This window comes from Nerophis lumbriciformis, linkage group LG22 (assembly GCF_033978685.3).
Source record: "Nerophis lumbriciformis linkage group LG22, RoL_Nlum_v2.1, whole genome shotgun sequence".
Lineage (NCBI taxonomy): Eukaryota > Metazoa > Chordata > Actinopteri > Syngnathiformes > Syngnathidae > Nerophis > Nerophis lumbriciformis.
This window is the reverse complement of record NC_084569.2, coordinates 17619370-17644716: the sequence shown is the minus strand read 5'-3', so window position 1 is coordinate 17644716 and position 25347 is coordinate 17619370. Positions and strand designations below refer to the sequence as shown.

Below are 25347 nucleotides of genomic sequence, written 5' to 3'. Positions count from 1 at the left end.
ATTCACCATCCAACCTGACAGTACTGGAGAGGATCTGCAAGGAAAAATGGCAGAGGATCCCTAAATCCAGGTGTGACAAATTTGTTGCATGGTTCCCAAGAAGACTCGTGGCTGTCCTAGCTCAAAAGAGTGCTTCTACTCAATACTGATCAAAGGGTTTGAATACTTATGACCATGTGAAATTTAAATTTTTCTTTTTTAATAAATTTGCAAAACATTTTACATTTCTGTTTTTTTTCTGTCAAGATGGGGTACTGAGTGTACATTAACGAGAAATAAAATTAACTTTTTTGATTTTAGCAAATGGCTCCATTGAAACAAAGAGTACAAAATTGAAAGGCGTCTGAATACTTTTACTGTTTACTAGATCCACTCGACATTTATTGCACCAGGGGTCCACAAATCTGCGGTCCCCTCCATTGTTTGTCGTTGTTCCCGTTGGGTTGAGTTTTTTCTTGCCCTGATGTGGGATCTGAGCCGAGGATGTCCTTGTGGCTTGTGCAGCCCGTTGATACACTTGTGATTAAGGGCTATATAAATGATTGATTGATTGTATGCATATACAGATTTTTTTTATATAGATTTTTGAAAATTATCAATCGATTTAGTATCAGGATGAATAAAAATTGCGATTTGGATGTGAATACATTTTTTGTGCACCCTTAGTTCATACCAATGCAGATAATTAAAATGTTTATAATCATTGAATTAGTCATTTTTATGATATATTTATAATCAGAAAAAAAATATGGGATTGCAGTGTAATGATGTCAATTAAATATTTAATTAATTTCTTACTATTGGCTCTGATCTAAATGTGTGTCCAGGGACCTATTTCCAGAGTTGGTCAACCATAACAAAAACGACAAAATAATTTTTGCTAATAAACAATATTGATCTAACCCCTGCCCACTGCAGTATTGACTATCCATCCAAGCCTTTTCTATACCGCTTTTCCTTACTAGGGTCGCAGGTAGTCTGGAGCCTAAAATCGACCATATACTCATAATTTACATGATATTGTTACTGTCGATATATGTTCGAGTCACCCATCTTCGTTTACACTCAAGAACTTGTGGTTAGCATATTCTCCTATAGTGTGTATAGCTCTTCATCGCCTTTTGCCACCATGGAGGCGATTTTTGCTGATTGAGAAGTGGCTTTGCTGTACTCTGGAGGGACATTAGCAGCTAGCGAAGCTGGTACATTGCGTTGAGGACGCAGCACTTGTTAGCTTGTGGCTATCAAATTTAACAAGGTCCACATTTTTTTTAAAGCCAGAATATGTCCTCAACATGCGGTATAACGATAGTATTAAATGCTCTTTCGTCAAGCCAAATGTCTATCATTTATATCCTATTGTCTATATCATGCAACCTGGGTTGGCCAAGCCTGCACCCTCCTTGTGCGCGCGATACAGCGTTCCACACTTACGGCAAGGGTCCCCAACATGTAGCTCACTACCTGATTTTGAGTAGCTTTTCAACTTTGAGTAGCTGTGACCATAAAGTCAAAGAAAATTTGCACCAACTTCTGGAAAATCAGGAATTCTTCCTTTTATTTGATGACAAATTACCACAAAATAGCGAGAAGACAAACAACCGCACTGTTTGAGCGGAGTTTGACTTAGTAAAGTACAATTCTATCCTTGCCGAATCTATAAATAATATCTTTTTGTCAAAGTAGGTCTATTAGTGATGAAAGTTGAAGATCCCTCTTTTCAGGTTTCAGAGAGTTAGGTTTACACAACATACTATTGCACAGCCACACCATATAGCATCCGTTAAACATTAAACAACCAAGAAAACGTTCTAACAAGCGCTACAAATAAATGATGCAAAGGAAGCAGTTATTAATGATGGTCTTTCATAAATAACATAAAAATCTATTGTTTCATGCATTTTGCTCCATTTGCGGCATTGGTCTATATATTGAGCTTAGAGACTGGGACATGAAGCACATGCCAGGACAAATAAAACGGTTGACAAAGGTATAAAAGGACCATTAAAAGTTTGTGTCTCAAATTATAAGACGATGCTACTTGGACTAATTACGCCATGGACTTGACTGTCCGACTATAAACCCAAAACAAGAAGAATGTGTGTGTATTTGTCAAACGTTTTTAAGTATTGTTCTGAAACTACAGTGCAATAGTATGACTTAACTAGCAAAGGTGGTGCTGCATTACATTAATTACTGCTGTGTTGCAATATAATGCTAATCATCATTTGTTTTTTGTTTTTGCTTTGGTTCTACAGCCAAATTGACCATTTGTATTTATTTTTGTACTTTTTAGGGCTGTGGTCAATACGATGGAAAACTATGGCCACTTGATGGAGGTGGATCCACTTGTAGTGCGGTCCTGTTTGTACCTGATGTCAATCAGTGATCTGAAAGAACACAGCTTCAAAATGAATGTCCAACTTTTGGACATTCTACAAGTCTTTACAAATAAGACACCTCGAGAGATTATCTCCAGTAACTTTGAGGTACAGTATGTCCTGTTTACTATGGCAGTGGTTACTAAACTTTTTAAACACAGAGATCAATTCTTCCACTAAGCAGTGGCCTGGAGGCCACTCAAATATTAACACTGAATTAGTAATCTTACTCCTGCTTTAAATTGTATTCAATAATTGTATATAGCCTACTTACAGTTGACAACCTTGTCAAATGATGTGAAACCATGTGTTCATGATTATTTTTTATTTGACACATAAACCTTGGACTTAGGTCAGGCTGATTAGAAAACTAAATACAAACCAAATATACTGCTGCATAAGAAGGGACTGATAAATAACCAACTTAACTAATATGTTAATAAAATAAAGTGAAAATGAAAATACAGCTTCACTTTTTCTGTGTTTGAGATTGTCAGTATGGCCTCTAGTGGTGAAAAGGTGTATTACAACTGAGTATGGCTGGGGCTCATACCAACCACAGCTAAGAAAGAGATATTTTGGGGGCGCTTGGGGCCCTATGCAGGCATGTGATTTTTCCGTCTATAGTCGTAAATCCGTCTCTTTTATCTCTGTAAAAATTAAATGTCAACAGTTCCACAACGTCATTCACATGTAATTCTGCAATTGAAAAAAATGAATTGCATTTGTACTGAAATACACAAAGCAATCCACCACAATGGCAATTTTTTTCTGCGTCTCTGATAATCACCATACTGTAATTACAAAAACCAAAGTAGTCGTCATATATAAAGATTATAACATTATCAACAACTAGGGCTGTCAAAGTTATATCGATAAAACGCATTTACTATAAGTTCCTTTAACGGCGATCATTTTTTTAACACGCGATAAACATTTTTGTCCCTCGGCCCATTCCGTAGCTTAGGTAAAAGTGGAAGCCATAAGTTCCAAAATAGCTATCAGAACTGCTCAAAGAAAGGGGGACCTTATGGAAATCTCAGATCCAAAGCCATGGCGATTTCACCTTTACTCGCTGTGGGACGACATCACTGGAGCGAACACAGTTAGTGCGCATTTCTGCTTGTAGAATGGAGCTTCACGCCGTGTTTGGATTACAGTTAAGTGCATTAATAACATAAATACTAGATTGTTACTCAAACTGCTTTAAGCAAGATGGAATAAAAGCTCGGCAGGATCAAAGACAGTGGAGAGGAAGTCTAAAGATACTTTTATCTGAGATTTTTGTCAAAACATGTAAAGTCTTTTCTCATACCAATCTCACACATCAGGTTGGCAGCTTCACAATAATAGCGCTACACTTCACATCCTCTCTAACCAACACAACAACGAAAAATCGTTTTACAATACGATCATGCTATTCTGTTTTTCTGTGTTATTCAGTGATATTTCTACCTGTTTCAGCTTGTTCTGTCTTCAATCACTATACAAACTGGACAGTTGAGCTTTACCCTACTCACAGGGAACTTTTATTCAACAGTTGCCATTCAACATAACCGGCACACTTCTCCCGGTGCGTCACTCCAAACCTTCCGGGTAGGAACAACACACAAACAAGCAATTCCTTTTGCTACATCCCTTTTTTTTTTAAAAAGAAAAAAAGACAGTATTATTTTCAAATATTAAATCCAACCAAATTAACTTTTAAGTTGCAACTATACAAACTCAAAATATTTTCAAATTGCTACTTATGGGGCAGGGCCGACATCCGGGCAACTGAGCTACATACGGGTTCTTCGAGCCATAGCAACCTGACTGGCGTTGAAAACAAACCGTCGGCATTACTCTTTAACCTGTCGACCTGCGCTGATTAAACCCGTCATTCTGCCTCCAAAATGCTAAAAAACTGTGTTGTTTTTGGTTGTGCAAACCACAACTGGAAACAGGGAAAACAAAGGTCGTATTTTGTTCTGCCAAAGCGTGCTAAAAGCCCACAGAGACGAGACAAATGGCTCGCAGCTTTACACCGGGAAAACGAGGACGGTTCTCACTGGAGTCCCCCAAAATCCCGGGTCGTGTGTTCGGATCACTTAGTTTCTGGTAAATATAAGGAACAAAAATCCACCTTCTTAACCACAACTTGGTCCATGCTAATGTTGAACCCGTTGAATTTTTACTGAATAACGTTCGACAGCTGAAGTTGTTGTTGTTGCACAACAATAACATACGGTATAAAGGCTATTTCCAGTAATTCAGCAAATAATAAATCATAATACTGAACTGAATTTGAATGAGCTCTCTACAGATATAATAAATATACAGATACTGGTAGCCACCGTGTCATCCTTATTATCATTTATCAACATACCTTGGGTGATTTAACAATTTTTATGTGATTTATTCGTTATATAACAACCGAAGCTAACAACCGACCTGGTGCGCTTGTGAGGTAGACATAAAGATTTCCAAATTCCATGTCCGGCCATTGTGTAGGATTATCAGTCCACGCATCTGCTGGAAGGCGGTAAGGGCAGTCGTTTAATCCAACTACAGAACATTTTAACTCGTATCTTAACCTAGCCTCACTGGAAAGACTATTTACATAATCATACGCCATTTAGAACAGTTTAAAATGCCGTGAAACCTCGTTAAATGCCTTTTCTGTCAATGCTGTGTTCGCTGTGAGCTGGTTTGTTTTCAACGAATTCAATATGGCGACCGCGTTGCTAGGGGATTGGAGGGCGGAAGTGACGTAGGTCCGCCCTCGCCCATTTAAAACATTCTTAGTGCAAAACAAATATTACATTCAGTTTCACAGTGCATAACTTTTCTTTTTTTTTCTTCTTTTAGTTACCGAACAATGTACCTTAGCTTTAGCTTATTTTCAGAACATAACCATAAGAGCCTTTACTCATCATACCTAAACCTCAGTTCACATTTCTTCCTTTCTTTCTTTCCTTTTTTTTTCTTTCTTTCTGATCCTAAGTATCGGTACACACAAAGTCATTCAAATGTCTTGGACACTGTACCACACGTCCTGACCATGTAGTGGTTTGTGAGCTCTCAGTGTTTTGAGACACTGGGTCGAGTCTCGTCTCAGTTTGGGGTTGTTCTGACCTGTCCGGTTGCATATCCACAGCTTTTCTCAGATGGCGGCGATTTCTTCTGAGAACACTGCCTGTGTCCAGCTCCACTGCATAGGATCTGTTACCGAGTGGAGTGCTCACTGTAGCCTTTCTCCATAAGGTGTTCGTATCGAAAGGCTGCACTCGCACAACATCACCTGGTTTCAAAGCGTCCATGTCCTTGGCAGTTTGGTTGTAGTATTTTGTTTGTCTCTGTCGGTTCTTCACGAGTCCTGTCCCATTGTTGGTTACTTTTGGCTCGAGTAGGCTGTCTCTGATCGGTAGAAGGGTCCTTGTTCTCCTGCTTAACAGTCTTTGTGCAGGGCTCGTATCCAAACCTTGGGTTGGGGTGTTGCGATGATCCAAAATGGCTAAATACGGGTCCTGTCCAGCCAGTTTTGCCTTCCTCATCAGTCGTTTGGCCATTTTAACAGCTGATTCCGCTTTGCCATTACTTTGCGGATAGCCAGGAGAGGAAGTTTTGTGCATAAATTCCCATTTGAGACTGAAATTTGCAAACTCTGCAGAACTAAATTGGGGTCCGTTGTCTGAAAAAATAATGTCCGGAATGCCTTGTCATGCTAAGTAAGCTTTCAGCTTTCGAATGACTGTGCTTGACTTTGTATCTGGCAAGTAGTCCACCTCCCAGAAATTGGAGTAATAGTCCACAGATACTCACTAGATACTCTTTGTTGTCAAAAGTAAACAAGTCTGTTCCAACTTTAGCCCATGGTCTGGTAGTGATCTCATGTGGTTGTAGTGTCTCTCTTTGTTGTTTTGTGTCCATAGATCGACATGTGTCACATTTAGCAAAGTGCTTTTTGATATGGTCGTTCATACCGTGCCAATACACGCAGTCTCTTGCCCTCCTGAGGCATCCCTCTGTTCCCAGGTGAGAAGAGTGAATCCGCTGAGTGATGTCCTTTCGGAGCGAGTCTGGAATCACGACTCTGCCCTGAAAACCAGTCCATTTTGGGTGCTCAGTTCATCCTGTTATGAGTAAGTTAGTTATTTCAACAGGTCCACATTTTTTATCTTTTGGCCACCCTTGTTGGATAGTTTTGATCAATGTTCGTAGTTTTGGATCTGATCTTGTTGCTGTGCGTATATTGTCCATTCTTTCAGCTGATATTGGCACATAATCAACCATGTTGACACATTCGACCTCCAACTCAGTTTGACTTTTGTTGGCGTTTTGCAGGTAGGCCCTACTCAAAGTGTCAGCGAGTACCCAGCTAACAACTGCACGTTTGGAGAACGTTAGAACGTTCTGGTTTAGTTTGGAGAACGTTAAATTGGAACGTTGTGGGAACGTTCATTTGTGGAGTTTTTGTTTGGTTAGCAGAACGTGATTCTTGAATGATAGAAAATAACATAAAAAGAACAGTCTAAGAACATTACTCGGGGACATTCCTTTCAATTCATGCAGGCTTTGGGCATAATAAAACAACAAAGAAAACGAGTGTAGCAATTTGAATGACTTTATTTAACTGAAGTCAGTAAATGTTGCTACAGCGTAAACAGATAAAGCTATAATTTGGTGTATTAGTCTATAATTAAACTTGATCTAGCTAGGCGAGTGCCATTCGAAATTTCACGCATGATCATTCTCATCTCGCTTCCTTTTGCCAGCCTGCAATAACAGAAATGAATGGGAGATTTTTATAATAATGTCGCAAGATGTTATTAGAAGCAGCAATTAAGACAACTTGTATTGACAAATCTGGCTATGCCATCCAGCCATCCATCCATCTTCTTCCGCTTATCCGAGGTCGGGTCGCGGGGGCAGCAGCCTAAGCAGGGAAGACTTCCCTCTCCCCAGCCACTTCGTCCAGCTCCTCCCGGGGGATTCCGAGGCGTTCCCAGGCCAACCGGGAGACATAGTCTTCCCAACGTGTCCTGGGTCTTCCCCGTGGCCTCCTACCGGTCGGACGTGCTCGAAACACCTCCCGAGGGAGGCGATCGGGTGGCATCCTGACCAGATGCCCGAACCACCTCATCTGGCTCCTCTCGATCTGGCTATGCAAAGAAGATAATACATCAGGATGAAATTATTTATATGGTCCATGTCTTTTGTTTTAAATATTTACCTTGTGCTTGGATCCTCTGCGCCTGTGGGGGGCATACTTCAGCACCTCCGTTAGCTCGTCATGGACCTCTTGGGTTTTGACAGACTTGAATGTCATCTGGCATGCTTCTGAAATAATGTATGCAATAACAACCAGAGTTAAACATAATTAAACAAAAGATTTACTTGAGTGGAGTATGCATTTTTTTCGTGTAAACTCTTGCTAAGAAAACCTCAACTTTGAATGCAGGGGAATTTGGGCCATTCCACAGTTTGTTTTCATTATTTTACTGGCATGCTGTATTCAACACAGTTTTAAAAAAGTAAAGTGTAACTTACTGACTATGACCCTGCATATGGAGAGGTATTTCAATAGCAGTTTGCCCTTCATCCCTTTTAGGCTGTAGTTTTCCCAGAGCTTGTTCTGTCCAATGTCCTTGACAATCGCCCTCACCCCATCCACAAAGTTGGCTCCACCAATGGCACTGAGCGCTTTGATCTGCAAAAAAACGAGAGACCAAAACAAAAATATTAAAATTAGAGCATACATTAAGTATCTCTATATTAAACTTTAATTACTTCATCTCTTCATTCTGCTTATTTACGCAAATCATACATTTAGGAGGTGTATTAGATGTACAAAAGGACTGTGGAAAATTAAGTCGTTAACGTTTAAATATTCCTTTTATAAATAAACAATGGTACATGATTGTAATGGCTATAATTATGTACCAGTTTCCTCTCAGCAGCCGCAGGATCTCGTCTTGGTTGCTCAAAATGGTTTGTAGGTTTATGTTGGACTGGACTTCTGCAATAATACAAATCAAAATTCTCCATAAAGGTAAAATATGTTGCTGTGCAACTTGTTGCGACTCCCATACTGGCAAAAAAGAAACTACACATCAATTAGTGGGTGATATTTGATTCATTACACATGTTTTAGGATGGCACACAGATTGTTTTCCTTGCACGCCCCTCATCATTATTATGAATGGACAAACCTTCATTGGCATGAGCATGTCTTCTTGACCCAGAGCCAGAAGCCTGTGAGGTGCTTGGAGTCGGCGAGCGGCGTCTTGAGCGTTGGTTGTTGGATGAAGGGGTGTGGGTGCTGCTTGGAGTCAGCGAGCGGCGTCTTGAGTGCGGATCTTTGGGGCGCCCTGCATATACTGGTGCGTTGGGCAAAGGTACCACATAGTTCTGTAGCTCATCATGTTTAGGTCTCTTTCGGGTGACTCATCATTTTCGTCTGAAACAGGTGAATGGAAAAAATGTAGTCAATTGCTTGGGGGTCTGAAAACCTACTTCATCACAATCATGATTCAGAAATCAGAACAACTTGGTATGAACCATCACCATCCATGTCTTCAGCTTCAGTCTCTCGGTAGCGCTCAGGTGTCCAGCGCTTTCTTTTACCTTTGGGGTCTTCTTGCTCCGACTCTATGTTGGAAGAAAACTCTGTCTGTTTTGCATACCGCAAGGCCTTCTCATAGCACTCTATAACAGATAAATTTATAGAATATAGCAAATAAATTGTCATTACAAGACTAGTGTACATGTATTCAAGAGATGAATCGAAATGTTCACAGTGCCAGGTAACATTATTTGGTTTGCTGTGACCAGTTTGCTCTTACCGGTGAAGGAATGAGGGAAGATTCTGATTCCAATCTTGCCCCACAACTCCTTGTCCGGCATCTCGCCTCGCTTGATTCTTGTTGAAACGTTGGTTGATGGCCAGTAGCAGAACAGTCCCTGTGAAGCAAGAACATTCGGCACTGTCAAAAAGTGCATCAAACTCCCATACAAAATCATTTAAATCTAGCACGCTAATTGACTAGAAATCTATGACAAATGATGAAAACACCTTTAACAGTTATTTATGCATACCTCTTCATCCTCTGCAGTCCAAATCTCCGGTACAGCACTAACTGTGTGTTCTCCCAAAAACTCCACCACAACGTACACAACCATCTGAAAGCATAACAAAATGTTCAGTGTTAATTAAACAACTTCAGTTGTAATTTGTTAAGTGAGCATGCTGTCAATATGGGTGCATACATTTTCCACTGAAGTTAGTATCTACTGGGTTTAATGATGCGCATGACATGTATACTACTGTTTACTACTGCTACTAACTTCTAACAGACATTTCCGACATTTTGGAGCGAGGTTCTTTGTTTACATTGTTCAACAAAGTCGGCTCATTTCTATTTTTAGGGCTTGGAATTCAAACAACTTTCAAATGAGGGAACGCAACACACTCACCTTCATCTTCGCTTTTCAGATTGTTCTCCGTTGGTGGCGCTGATTCTCTTTCATGTTCTCTTTTAGCGGACGTCGCTATTAGCATAGCAGTAGTCGTCCATCTTCTATCACGTCTTCAATCTTCACTTCACATGACGCGCCATCGCTCCACACTCAAAGTCCGTTTGGTGGGCTTAAGATAATGCGAATAGTTGAGGTATTTGATGCTATTTTTGAATCTATAAGATCGTAAATGTGAAACTTCTCCGGAAAGCCACGTCGTTTAGTCCGCCATCTTGGACTTTCCGCCTGACCACTGTTCCATGTGTTTGCGCATGCGCAAGAAGTTTGCAACTTCCTATCGACAACTGCACTTTAAAAATAAAATACCTTTTAAATAACTAGCGGCCCTTTTCGTCTTTTCTTACATTTCTGGCTCATAATTGAAGTGCTCCTTGTCGCGAAAACATTTTTGATATCAAAATACTTTGGAGATAGAAATGAAACAAAAGTCGACAATGTTGAGGTTTGTCAGCTGCGCTGCAGAAATCTGTCATATGTGGGCATTTGTGTGGCGCAGCCGTTGGAAAAGCCGCGCATTGCAATCAAAATAAAACCCAACTGAGGGCTTGAAACCCTTCTAAACATTTCAAAATCATGTGTGGGGACAAGATTTACATTTGGTTCTTCCCATTTACTTACGTTTTGTAACCGGATGGTAGCCAACACAGCTAGATAATGCTGGATAACACACTCGATGTTCAAAATGGCGTTCGATGTTTTCTTTGTCTGCACAGCGGAAGACTTCAACGCGCATGCGCACAACATTGACCCACTATCTGACCCAAAACTAAGAACATTCCCGGAACGTTCGTAGAACATGCAAACCAATGTTATGTTCAGGTTATTTGTCAACTTTATTGCAAACATTCTCAGAACATTCCCGGAACGTTCGTAGAACATGCAAACCAAATGTTATGTTCAGGTTATTTGTCAACTTTATTGCAAACATTCTCAGAACATTCCCCGAACGTTCCCTCTGGACGAAACCAAATGGGAACTACACAGGAAGGTTACTGAAACGTTCCGTGTTAGGGGTCCTTGGACGTGACATGCTATAGCATGTCACGTCCAGGCATATACGTGATGTTCAGATCATACTTCTGTAGTCTGAGAAGCATGCGTTGCAGTCTTTTAGGAGCGTTTATCAGTGGTTTTTTGATGATCGTCTCTAGAGGCTTGTGGTCCGACTGCACTCTGACTAGACGACCATATGTGTATTGGTGAATCTTTTCCATGCCGAAGACGATAGCCAAACATTCTTTTTCAATTTGTGCATAGCCTCTTCCTGTCATCGTCAAAGCACGACTTGCATATGCAAGTGCTTTTCAGGTGTTTTTCCACAGTATTTGCAAGATATTTCATTAATCCTGACTTTTCTTGTTGCATATTTTACTGCATGTACATCCTCTGCGCCATGTCCTTCTATTGCTTTGCTGTACTCTCGTGAAATCTCCATTGACCTGCAAATTAGTAAACATTTGTCCAGATCTAACTTGTCCTCTCTGAGTAGTCTTTCTCTCCAACTTGAGCTGTGCGTGCCGCAAACAATCATGTGTCTTAATAGCGAATCTTTTAATTGCCCAAAGTTGCAGGAACTTGCCAGCGATCTCAAGTCGGTCAAATACGTGTCGATTGTTTCTCCCGCAGCTTGGTTTCGTGAGAAAAATCTGTATCTTTCCACGGTTTCATTCACTTTGGGGTTGCAATGTCCATCTAGCTTAGTGATCAAACTGGAAACAGTCACTCTTGTGTCTGAGCCTATTAGCGTTCCACATAGCTCTCTGCCCCGTTCTCCAATGAGGTAGTAAAAGTTTTACCCGCGCGGTTTCTTCTGCATCCGGCATTGCCAGCTCGATATACAACACACAAACAAGCAATTCCTATTGCTACACTACCGAAATAAATGTTTTCTGGAAGATTAAAATTAACTGTATTGTAATGGCAGTGACGATATGAAGGAGGAAGATTGTTTTTGAATAATCTCGCTTCTACTCCGCTACCACTGAGACTAGATTTTAATCCTGCAGGCATGCCTGCCACTGCCCTCTGCAGCCCACAATGGGTAATTACAGTTCACTACACAAAATTACCATTTCCATGGTACATCCTTTTATAACCTGTTCTGATCGATAGTCTGCAATTACAGAATGTTTAACAGGCTGGATATTAAATTTTATAAATAAGTAGGTAGACAAGGTTAAATCATTATCATGCAGAGATATGAATGCAATTAACTTATACAACATGTAAAGTACAGAATATCAGAAACATTTATTCAGGTAGAAAAAATATCACCTAACATCTTTGACAATCAAAGCATGATCGTAACAATCCACATTTTGTGTTATTAATGCGTGAAACTGCTATCTAAAAATGGAAGTGTAGCTCGATCCTCTCCTCTAAACGCAAGGTAGGGCTCCTAAAGTAGGAATAATAATTCTGTATGCCTACAAAATACAAAATCTGGCAAGACTCCAACCCACTGCAGGTATTTCTTAAATTTTCTATAAAAGTATGTTTATATCCTTTTTGTGTTGAGCTGTTTCAAAAAGCATATTGTTTAAAAACCTTTCCTTAAAGCAAATTAATTGTCCAGTCATGGTATAAAAAACAATAAAAATATCTGTCTCGGGAACACTTATTAATGACGAAAAATTATATATTTCTGCGATTATGGCAATTAATTTTGAGTTAACTATGATCACAATGTGATTAATCATGATTAAATATTTCCGTCGTTTGACCCCCCTGCCAACAACATAAAATAGTTGTGGAAAGTCATAGTTATCCCTTAGATCCGATAATTCCTGCTAGTGACAGCTACTAGCTGTATTTTTTTTTAGCATGTAGCGTTTTCTTCCTATACAGTAGTTCTATGACTGAATTTGTAAGTCAAAAAACTTTATTTTTAATATACTATATTATTGTTATTATTTCAAAACAGCGTTGCCCATTGAAATGAATTGAAATCAGTTTTTTCCAATGCTTAGCTTCCCTAAAACACCACACATTTAATACATACTGTAATATGTCTTTTTAAAAAGAAAAACAAACTTTTAAATTAGTAATATTATTTGAAAAGCAATATGATATAATGTACTACTAACAACTACATCAGTTTTATGAACCAATGTCATAATATAAATATACAGCATTTACCTCTACCAGCAGACAGAGGAAGACTTTTAAATTCTTTTTGGTCTGATCTGATTGGCATCTTGCCGTTTCATTAGATCTAACATGGAAAATGAGCTGAGTTACCGAAGAGGTAAGGCTGGTCAATAAGGCTGGTAGAGATCAGTGATGAACAATGTCCATAACTTTGGCTCCCAGATAGCAATGAGTAATGGCATTGAAAAAGCGGAAATTCCTGGTTGTCCAATACTCGTAAATCGGGGTCCTTGTAAGTTACTACTGTACTTACATTCCCACATAGCTAAATGATCTGAAATTACCACAATCAACGCCTAGCGTAAAAGAGGTGCACAGTGAAAAGGCTACAATTGAGTTAGAGCAAGAACATGTGAACTGGCACTTCTAATACTCGGAAGAAACCGAATTATTTCATTAACTAACTAGTTCATGGAAAACATACCAACTTTGAAGGATCTATGTAGGTTTGAATTTTGAGCCAGTGAACCTGTTCCATGACAACAGGAGACATTCAAGTTGTTAATATATTTAAAAAAATCTATTTTCCCATGGCAAATTATCTAAAATTCATTATTTTTGGATGTTGTAGGACTGTCTAAAAAGTTTCTGGAAGTTAGGAACAGTACCTGTGGCTTGGCAAACCGGGGTGGTGGTGGTCTCCCTTTTAAAAATGGTGACTGGAGGGTGTGTTTGAACTACGGGGTTTAAACCTCCTCAGCCTCCCTGTAAAAGTCCTTGGGATTGGGAGTGAGGCGTTTACCCAGATGGAGGAGTTAAAGCAGGGGTAGGGAACCTATGGCTCTCGAGCCAGGTGTGGCTCTTTTGATGACTGCATCTGGCTCTCAGATACATCTTAGCTGACATTGCTTAACACGATAAGTATTGAATAATTCCGCTGGTAATCACAGTGTTAAAAATAACGTTCAAAATATAAAACATTCTCATGCATTTTAATCCATTCATCCGTTTTGAAGTATTGAAGTATTTTATTTATTATTGGTTAGCTTCAGAATTACAGTGTTATTAAAAAGAATAAGAGACTTATTATACTCTAAAAATGTTGGTCTTACTTAAAAATGCACGCATTTAGTTGTATTCAGTGTTAAAAAATATTATATGGCTCTCACAGAAATACATTTTAAAATATTTGGCTTTCATGCCTCTCTCAGCCAAAAAGGTCCCCGACCCCTGAGTTAAAGTATCTCAGATCTTGTTCAGGTGAATCGGTGCAGCGTCTGTAGTAATGCGGCCGTTGTACTAGACCAGGGGTCGGCAACCCGCGGCTCTAGAGCCGCATGCGGCTCTTTAGCGCCGCCCTAGTGGCTCTCTGGAGCTTTTTCAAAAATGTATGAAAAATGAAAAAAGTTGAGGGGGAAAAAAAATAAATTTTGTTTTAATATGGTTTCTGTAGGAGGACAAACATGACACAAACCTCCCCAATTGTTATAAAGCACACTGTTTATATTAAACATGCTTCACTGATTCGAGTATTTGGCGAGCGCCGTTTTGTCCTACTATTTTTTGCAGTCCTTGAACTCACCTTAGTTTGTTTACATCAGTGGTTCTCAAACTTTTTTTGTCACCGCCCACTTTGGACAAGGGGGAGTTTTCAAGCCCCACCTGCCCCCATCGCCCCAACAGAACGCTAATGGGGGCGGCATGGCGTAGTGGGTAGAGCAACCGTGCCAGAAACCTGAGGGTTGCAGGTTCGCTCCCCGCCTCTTACCATCCAAAAATCGCTGCCGTTGTGTCCTTGGGCAGGACACTTCACCCTTTGCCCCCGGTGCCACTCACACCGGTGAATTGAATGATGAATGGCAGGTGGTGGTTGGAGGGGTCATTGGCGCAAATTGCAGCCACGCTTCCGTCAGTCTACCCCAGGGCAGCTGTGGCTATGAAAGTAGCTTACCACCACCAAGTGTGAATGAATGATGGGTTCTACATGTAAAGCGACTTTGGGTACTTAGAAAAGAGCTATATAAATCCCAGGTATTATTATTATTATTAATGCCAAGCTTAACATTTTCAAATTTATTGAACATCAAGTAACATATAGTAGTATACATTCAAACTCAATAACATAAAATAACATCAAGTTCAATAATAAATAAAATAACTGTGCAGCTGTGGCTGAGCTGCCTTGACGCGAGTGCTTTCCGGTGAATGACACAGTGTGTCCAATGCGCATTTGGTGCAAGCCTCTTTATTAGAGCCTGCAGCCCGTTTCTTCACCCTGCCATGGTCTGTGCGCCATCAGAGCAAAAGCCCACACAGTTTTCCCATTTAAGGTCGTGTTCTTTGAGGAAACTGTCTATTATCTTGAACAGCTCATCAGCAGTGGCTCTATTTTTTGATGTATTTGCAAAACAGCAAATCCTCGCACAGTGACTCGCCATTCACAAAGCGGACGTATGCGATGAACAGGCAGTCTTTATTGCATACTTGCCAACCCTCCCGGATTTTCCGGGAGACTCCCGAAATTTAGCGCCTCTCCCAAAAAACCTCCCGGGACACATTTTCTCCCGAAAATCTCCCGAAATTCAGGCGGACTCAGGTCCATGCGGACCCAGGTCCATGCGGACCTGAGTCCGCTTTCCCACAATATAAACAGCGTACCTGCTCAATCACGTTATAACTGTAGAATGATGGAGGGCGAGTACTTGGTTTCTTATGTAGGTTTATTGTTAGGCAGTTTCATTAACGTCCTCCCAGCGCGACAACAACACACAACAACAGCAGTCATGTTTTCGTCTACCGTAAAGCAGTTCGTCTGCCGTAAACAGCAATGTTGTGACACTCTTAAACAGGACAATACTGCCATCTAGTGCATTTGATGAAAGCACTTTTGTGCGTGCCACACAGCAATGCATCATCAGAGAGGCTGTTCAGCATGGTTAGAAAAATAGTGACAGAGAATAGAACAAGGATGGACAATTCAACCCTTAACTCAACAATGAGTAGATGAGTGTTATGTGTGTGTATATGTGTAAATAAATGAAGACTGAAAGTATTTATTTTATATATATATATATATATATATATATATATATATATATATAATAAAATAAATATATATTTATAGCTAGAATTCACTGAACGTCAAGTATTTCTTGTATATATATATATATATATATGTATATTTGTGTATATATATATATATATATATATATATATATATATATATATATATATATATATATATATATATACTGTATGTATGAAATACTTGACTTAGTATTTCTTATATATATATATATATATATATATATATATATATATATATATATATATATATATATATATATATATATATATATATGAAATACTTGACTTGGTGAATTCTAGCTGTAAATATACTCCTCCCCTTTTAACGAGTCATACCAAAGACTATAAAAATGGGACCCATTACCTCCCTGCTTGGCACTCAGCATCAAGGGTTGGAATTGGGGGTTAAATCACCAAAATGATTCCCGGGCGCGGCCACCGCTGCTGCCCACTGCTCCCCACTGCTCCCCTCACCTCCCAGGGGGTGATCAAGGGTGATGGGTCAAATGCAGAGAATAATCTCGCCACACCTAGTGTGTGTGTGACAATCATTGGTACTTTAACTTTAACTTTAACTTTAACCACGCCCCAACCACGCCCCCCCACCTCCCGAAATCGGAGGTCTCAAGGTTGGCAAGTATGCTTTATTGCTGTCAGTAGCTTCGTCCACTTGTCAAGCAAAACCACTTTCTTTTAATTTGTCTACGAGTTGTTCCTCAAGATCACTTGCAATGTCCATATAGTTTGTTCCGCTTAGCCCCGCCCCCATTAGTTACTGTTGCTATGTCTGTCAAACTTTCGCTCCTACCTAGAAATTTAAAGCCTACAGGAAAAATAAGTAATTTACATTTATTTATATAGCGGATTTCACAGACAGAATCACAAAGTGATTTACAGTGTGTAAAGAAAATGAAAGCGTAGTCCAAAAAAAAATCTAAGAATATAATAATAAAAAAAAAAATGTAAGTGAAATTTCCTCCTGTTCCTCGCGCCCCACCTGTCATGTCTCTATTCCCCACCAGTGGGGCGTGCCCCACACTTTGAGAAACGCTGGTTTACATGTATCTCTTTCTGCGACTTTCTAGGACGTGTGTTATGCCACTTCTTTTTCTGTCTCATGTTGTCCACTAAACTTTTAACATTGTGCATGAATCCACAAAGGTGAGTTTTGTTGATGTTATTGACTTGTGTGGAGTGCTAATCAGACATATTTGGTCACTGCATGACTGCGAGCTAATCGATGCTAACATGCTATTTAGGCTAGCTATATGTACATATTGCATAATTATGCCTCATTTGTAGCTATATTTGAGGTCATTTAGTTTCCTTTAAGTCATATTAATTCAATTTATATCTCATGACACACTATCTGTATGTAATATGGCTTTTAATTTTTTGCGGCTCCAGACAGATTTGTTTTTGTATTTTTGGTCCAATAAGGCTCTTTCAACATTTTGGGTTGCCGACCCCTGTACTAGACCGTCATTGTAAAGAGAGCGCTGAGCTGACAGGCAAAGCTCTTGATTTACTGGTCGAACTACTGTATATTTCTACAGTCTTATATAGTCACAAGCTGTGGTTAGTGACTGAAAGAGCAAGATTGCAGATATAAGCAGACAAAAATTATGTTGCTCCAAACGGTGGCTGGACTCACCTTAAGAAATATGGTGAGAACTTAGCCCTTGTTATCCAGGAGGAGCTCAGTTTCATGTCTGAAACATATTTTTCACAGGAGTATTAGGTTGAACTTCAGACATTTCACTATCATTTTGTTGAGTAAGTCCATACATTGTGCGTGTAATAACCTAGGTTTGATTTTCATTACAGGATGTGTCTGCCATTCTTTCACATGTCCGAACAAATTTACTTGAGAAGAAATACAGGTGATTTTAGTCCTATTTTCGTTTGAACTTGCAATGGCAGAGTTTTGTTCAACCTTGTGCTGTTCAGTGTAATTGGTCTTTGCATAAATCACGGCAATACTTTCTGTAAATATGCTGTCTTTAACAGTTGCTTCTCAGAGGAATATGCAAGATCGTGCCTGACAGTGACGCTGAAGCTCTTTCAGAAGATTTGCAACGGAGTCAAGTCAACAGACTATAAATCTGTGCCTGTATTGTGCATGGATCTGGTTGCTACAGTGTTTGACTTTGTTTCCCAGGTATGCAAAGTGAATCATATGTACCAAGCTGTGCCCCCATAATTGGGTTGTCAATCTGAAATAAACATTTTTTTTTAGGAACCTCAAGGAGTTGAACAGCAGCAGTATGGAAAAGACTTGATTACCTCAAATGCAATGGTCACTCTGAGACAATGGATGAGTTCATGCTTCAAGGAGAGTTTGTTATTCATTGGCAATTATCGTTTGAGTAAGACTGCTTCTACAGAGGAGATGCAGGTGTGTTTGAATGTTAAAATTGTTAATTTCACACAGACACAAAATTGGGTTAATAAATGTGTCATTAAAATTTGAATTATGCTAATAAAAAAATAAAGGTTAGCATTTATAGCATCACAATCTTTGTTAAACATGGTGTGTTGCCTTGCATTTATTAAACTCTGAGACACATAGGTTTGTGTTGTGTTGATTAAATATTTCAATTGAACTTTTAATTAGAACACATATGATATTATAAATGTATTTTGTTTTCACTTATTTCAATTATATCATACCTGCTTAATGTGCACAATACGTTTGGTCTTCTTTGGTTACATAAATATCGTGCTGTACAATGTTTTTTTCTCGCTACATGGATTATTGCTTATATAGTGCGTGTTACACTGTAATTCCCACACCAAACTATTATATATATTGTAGAAGTGTGATGCAAAGAAATGCTTAATTTTCATTGTTTTTCTTAAGGTGTGGAATCACATCATATCCATCAACTTCAAAGATGAGGAGTGCACGCAAGAGTGGAGGAAGAAATTATCTAAGGACTTTGAGGGCAAGTACAAAAAGGTATCCGTTGCTTAATTACACATCCTTTAGATCAGTGGTTCTCAACTGTTTGGGCTTCGGAACCCACCATCACTGCTTAATGACAAACGGGGGGCCAAATTAGTCATCAATACACACAGAGTGAAATATTTCAATCATTTGTGTTTCTAAATAGGTATAATGAAAGCCAATAAAAAAACCTCAAAATATGCATGTCATAAGATTTGGTAATTGTTCAATCTTGGGTCACTCTCTAATCAAAAAAATAATTGCAAAAACTTCCTAAGCCTTTAATTGGTCAATTGTATTGGTCTCCTGAAATTTTGTATTTTTTTTGCCGGCCTCTCTAATTTACCGAGATGCAAGAGTAAAAGTGGCTCGCAAACGACTTACAAATGACTCGCAACTGCGATTTGGTTTGCATCGTTCACTTCAAAGAGGTGCTCAAAAGACTTGACTCATTCACGTACATCACATCGTTAAAGTTAAAGTACCAATGATTGTCTCACACACACGAGGTGTGGCGAAATTATTCTCTGCATTTGACCCATCACCAGGCAAAGACCTGTGATCCCCTGAAAATGATTTGAGAATCATTGCTCTAGATAATTGTGTGGCTACAACAGATATTAAATGTCGCATATGTTTGTTTGTAGGAAAGTCCTGAGGATCAACTTAATTTTTACTGCGCAAAAAAAGACGACCTCACTGAATCGCTGACGCATGTTGCCCCTATTGTTGAGCAGTGTGCTTTTGAGGCTGTTTCATCTGTATGCCAGGTATCAAGGGTTCATGGTTACATGGGGACTACCATAACTGTAGTAGACATTATGAGTGTGTTTCAAAGCCACAAAGTTTATCAATCCCTGTGTCCTATCCAGAGCAAGTCTGAGGGAAAATTGTTCGAGACGTTCCAGATGGATGGAAAGTTCATAAAACTAGTCTCTGCCATTGTGTGGAATTCATGGCCAAAGGACGGCCAAGGACATTATGATGACAATGAAGAGGTGGTCCTTCGGCACCTCCTCTCCTGGAACGCAGCCAAATATGTTCTCCAGCTACACGGTAAACTATCAAAACTGGGATTGGGTTTTTGATTACATTGAGAAATTAACAAGTGTTATAGCTAAGGCTCTAACGGTATAGTAAATGCAGCGGTATTGTGGTTTCAAAGTCTTCAAAATAATGCCATGACGGTATCAAACAAAAACCTAATGTGTCGTTTTTTTCTTGCGCTTTATTGTTGGCCGGGTCTGAAAATAAAGTACAACTCCCTGAATCTTCTGCGCAGCGGGGGCCAGGAAGGCGGGGTGGGGGGGCGTATACAGCTCTGCGTGGAAGGCCGTACGCAGGAAGCGAAGTGTGTTCATAATAGGTAAGAATAGTTTTTTTGAACATTACCTGAAAAATTCCTCAAAATCTGATCCTTCCATAACTGTTTGAGTTATGTTGCTAACAAACAGACAAACAACCCTGGCAAAAACATAACCTCTTTGGCAGAGGTAAAAAGGTCTGCGTTCCGCAAAGCAACGCGCACCACTTTTGTCTCTAGCGTTTCCAAGGGGTCACAGAGCCAGCCGGTCACCGCACAGAGGGAATTCACCAAAATAAATTGTACACTGCGGCAAATATGAATAAACTGAAAAACTATTTGATGAAGCCTCAATCAATTCATCCATTTTCTACTGCCTGACTCTGTTGATGTCACGGGGGTCTGGAGATGAACCAGCTGCACACATTATTAAAAGTTACATTTTCTTTTCTGAAAAACAGCATTTTCCAAACTGACATAAAATGTCCACTGTAAAGGACATTGCTTCTCATAAAGTAAAAGTTGAAAAAAACTGAACATGATTGTTTTACACTAAAGGTTTACTTTGTCACTTTGAAGACATCAATTGTAAATTTGTTGGTTTTCTGACATGGACTTGTTTCTTCAGCATTGTCCACACATTTAAGTCAGGACTTTGGGAAGGTCATTCTAAAACCTTAATTCTAGCCTGATTTAGGCATTCCTTTACCACTTTTGACGTGTGTTTGGGGTCATTGTCCTGTTGGACCACCCAACCGCCCAAGACCCAACCTTCGGGCTGATGATTTTAGGTTGTCCTGAAGAATTTGGAGGTAATCCTCCTTTTTCATTGTCCCATTTAGTCTCTGTAAAGCACCACTTCCATTGGCAGCAAAACAGGCCCAGAGCATAATACTACCACCACCATGTTTGACGGAAGGCATGGTGTGCCTGGGATTAAAGGCCTCACCTTTTCTCCTCCAAACATATTGCTGGGTATTGAGGCCAAACAGCTAATTTTTTGTTTGACACCACATGGACAAAGATAAGACCTTCTGGAGGAAAGTTCTGTTTCACAGTTGTTTTAGAGGGCTTTGAAGGCCACAATTTTGACTCCCTAAGGCCGCATATTGCAAGTGTTTATTATCATCTTTAGAATCTTAAAAAAAAAAAAGACAGTTTTCTTTTGTCTCTCATAATGATTGTGAACTATATGCAACAATTCCAAAAAAGTACACTTCCCTTTTAAAGGTAAAAAAAACATATTTGGAAACGTCGGGCCGTATTGGAAATCTTAACGGGCGGTATGCGGCCCGCAGGACTTATTTTGTCCATGTCTGCCCTCAAGGAAAAGGTGGATTTCCTCATTGCTATGCTAAAGGATGGCCGCTTAGCTACGAGCTATCTATCTACTAGTTGCAATTTCAAGTTAAATAAATATTTGCCTGATGGCGCACTAATCACAAAGCACTGTGTTCTTTGCCCGGTTTGATGTTTAGCTCAGCCACATTGGGCCTTTTGTTTGCAGAGCTCCTTGTAGCTCTGCTTGTGTGTTTGGTCCACTGTTTGTATGGTAATATTTGAAATTTTTTTGAAGCTCTACGTCCAAACATTGGGCGCTTTCTAGGGCTTCTGGTACAGAAGCCAAGCCAATGAGGAAGCTGAAAAGGTGGTCCTTCTTATTGCTATGCTAAAGGAAGGCTAGTTGGCATTACAACCTTCAACGTCAACAGTATCTTGTAAAAAGACAGCTCAACAGTCCTCTTCACTTAGAAGAAGCCAATAGTGAGTGATGCCGCCACCCATCCATCCATCCATCCATCCATCTATCCATCCATCTTCCGCTTATCCGAGGTCGGGTCGCGGGGGCAGCAGCCTAAGCAGGGAAGCCCAGACTTACCTCTCCCCAGCCACTAGATCCAGCTCCTCCCGGGGGATCCCGAGGCGTTCCCAGGCCAGCCGGGAGAGATAGTCTTCCCAACGTGTCCTCGGTCTTCCCCGTGGCCTCCTACCGGTAGGACGTGCCCGAAACACCTCCCTAGGGAGGCGTTCGGGTGGCATCCTGACCAGATGCCCGAACCACCTCATCTGGCTCCTCTCGATGTGGAGGAGCAGCGGCTTTACTTTGAGCTCCTCCCGGATGACAGAGCTTCTCACCCTATCTCTAAGGGAGAGACCCGTCACCCGGCGGAGGAAACTCATTTCGGCCGCTTCTACCCGTGATCTTGTCCTTTTGGTCATGACCCAAATCTCATGACCATAGGTGAGGATGGGAACGTAGATCGGCCGCCACCATGATTCCTAATTTCCTATTGTCTTATCGCCAAGCAGTTAAATCTTTAGTGATCATTCATGAGTACCCATATAAAATGTTAGTTACATAAAAGAATGGGAAGTACACTATATTGCCAATAAAAGAATGGGAAGTACACTATATTGCCAAAAGTATTTGGCCACCTGCCTTGACTCACATATGAACTTGAAGTGCCATCCCATTCCTAACCCATAGGGTTCAATATGATGTCCGTCCACCTTTTGCAGCTATTACAGCTTCAACTCTTCTGGGAAGGCTGTTCACAACGTTGCGGATTGTGTTTATAGGAATTTTTGACAATTCTTCAAAAAGCGCATTGGTGAGGTCACTCTGTGCAGGCCAGTCAAGTTCATCCACACCAGACTCTGTCATCCATGTCTTTATGGACCTTGCTTTGTGCACTGGTGCACAGTCATGTTGGAAGAGGAAGGGGTCTGCTCCAAACTGTTCCCACAAGGTTGGGAGCATGGAATTGTCCAAAATGTCTTGGTATCCTGGAGCATTCAAAGTTCCTTTCACTGGAACTAAGGAGCCAAGCCCAACTCCTGAAAAACAACCCCACACCATAATTCCTTTTTCCATCAAATTTCACACTTGGCACAGTGCAGTCGGAAATTTACTGTTTTCCTGACAACCTCTAAACCCAGACTCGTCCATCAGATTGCCAGATGGAAAAGCGTGATTCATCACTCCAGAGAACGCGTCTCCACTGCTCTAGAGTCCACTGCATCCGACACTTTGCATTTGACTTGGTGTTGTATGGCTTAGATGCAGCTGCTTGGCCATGAAAACCCATTCCATGAAGCTCTCTGCGTACTGTACATGGGCTAATTGGAAGGTTACATGAAGTTTGGAGCTCTGTAGCTACTGATTGTGCAGAAAGTCGGCAATCTCTTTTCACTATGCGCTTCAGCATCCGCTGACCCCTCTCTGGCAGTTTACGTGGCCTACCACTTTGTGGCTGAGTTGTTGTTGTTCCCAAACTCTTTCATTTTCTAATAATAAAGCCGACAGTTGACTTTGGAATATTTAGGAACGAGGAAATTTCATGACTGGATTTGGTGCATAGGTGGCATCCTATGACAGTTCCATCCATCCATCCATCTTCTTCCGCTTATCCGAGGTTGGGTCGCGGGGGCAGCATCCTAAGCAGGGAAACCCAGACTTTCCTCTCCCCAGCCACTTCGTCCAGCTCTTCCCGGGGGATCCCGAGGCGTTCCCAGGCCAGCCGGGAGACATAGTCTTCCCAACGTGTCCTGGGTCTTCCCCGTGGCCTCCTACCGGTCGGACGTGCCCTAAACACCTCCCTAGGGAGGCGTTCGGGTGGCATCCTGACCAGATGCCCGAACCACCTCATCTGGCTCCTCTCGATGTGGAGGAGCAGCGGCTTTACTCTGAGCTCCTCTCGGATGACAGAGCTTCTCACCCTATCTCTAAGGGAGAGCCCCGCCACCCGGCGGGGAAACTCATTTCGTCCGCTTGTACCCGTGATCTTGTCCTTTCGGTCATAACCCAAAGCTCATGACCATAGGCGAGGATGGGAACGTAGATCGACCGGTAAATTGAGAGCTTTGCCTTCCGGCTCAGCTCCTTCTTCACCACGACGTATCGATACAAAGTCCGCATTACTGAAAACGCCGCACTGATCCGCCTGTCGATCTCACGATCCACTCTTCCCTCATTTGTGAACAAGACTCCTAGGTACTTGAACTCCTCCACTTAGGGCAGGGTCTCCTCCCCAACCTGGAGATGGCACTCAACCCTTTTCCGGGCAAGAACCATGGACTCGGACTTGGAGGTGCTGATTCCCCTTCTTAAAGAGAGGAACCACCACCCCGGTCTGCCATTCCAGAGGTACCGCCCCCGATGTCCACGCGATGCTGCAGAGTCTTGTCAACCAAGACAGCCCCACAGCATCCAGAGCCTTAAGGAACTCCGGGCGGATCTCATTCACCTCGGGGCCTTGCCACCGAGGAGCTTTTTAACTACCTCAGCAACCTCAGCCCCTGAAATAGGAGAGCCCACCACAGATTCCCCAGGCACTGCTTCCTCATAGGAAGACGTGTTGGTGGGATTGAGGAGGTCTTCGAAGTATTCCCTCCACCGATCCACAACATCCGCAGTCGAGGTCAGCAGAACACCACCCTCACCATACACGGTGTTGACAGTGCACTGCTTCCCCTTCCTGAGGTGGCGGATGGTGGTCCAGAATCGCTTCGAAGCCGTCCGGAAGTCGTTTTCCATGGCTGCCCCGAACTCCTCCCATGTCCGAGTTTTTGCCTCCGTGAGCGCTGAAGCTGCTCACCGCTTGGCCTGTCGGTACCTGTCCACTGCCTCCGGAGTCCTATGAGCCAAAATAACCTGATAGGACTCTTTCTTCAGCTTGACGGCATCCCTCACCGCTGGTGTCCACCAACGGGTTCCAGGATTCCCGCCACGACAGGCACCAACTACCTTGCGGCCACAGCTCCAATCAGCCGCCTCGACAATAGAGTTGCGGAACATGGTCCACTCGGACTCAATGTCCAGCACCTCCCTCGTGACATGTTCAAAGTTCTTCCGGAGGTGAGAATTTAAACTCTCTCTGACAGGAGACTCTGCCAGACGTTCCCAGCAGACTCTCACAATGCGTTTGGGCCTGCCAGGTCTGTCCGGCATCCTCCCCCACCATCGCAGCCAACTCACCACCAGGTGGTGATCGGTAGAAAGCTCTGCCCCTCTC

The 25347-nt window shown here is 41.3% G+C and overlaps 1 protein-coding gene across 1 annotated transcript in view; it reads left to right on the top strand.

The window, feature by feature from the left end:
- Nucleotides 1-25347, top strand: part of LOC133615132 (E3 ubiquitin-protein ligase rnf213-alpha-like) — a 108710-nt gene that overhangs the window by 22543 nt on the left and 60820 nt on the right. Inside the window, exons 11-17 of the mRNA XM_061973493.2 lie at nucleotides 2297-2489; nucleotides 17907-17962; nucleotides 18090-18249; nucleotides 18319-18477; nucleotides 18943-19041; nucleotides 19677-19799; nucleotides 19902-20085. Coding sequence (XP_061829477.1) covers nucleotides 2297-2489; nucleotides 17907-17962; nucleotides 18090-18249; nucleotides 18319-18477; nucleotides 18943-19041; nucleotides 19677-19799; nucleotides 19902-20085 — 974 coding nt within the window. The remainder of the gene's footprint in view (nucleotides 1-2296; nucleotides 2490-17906; nucleotides 17963-18089; nucleotides 18250-18318; nucleotides 18478-18942; nucleotides 19042-19676; nucleotides 19800-19901; nucleotides 20086-25347) is intronic.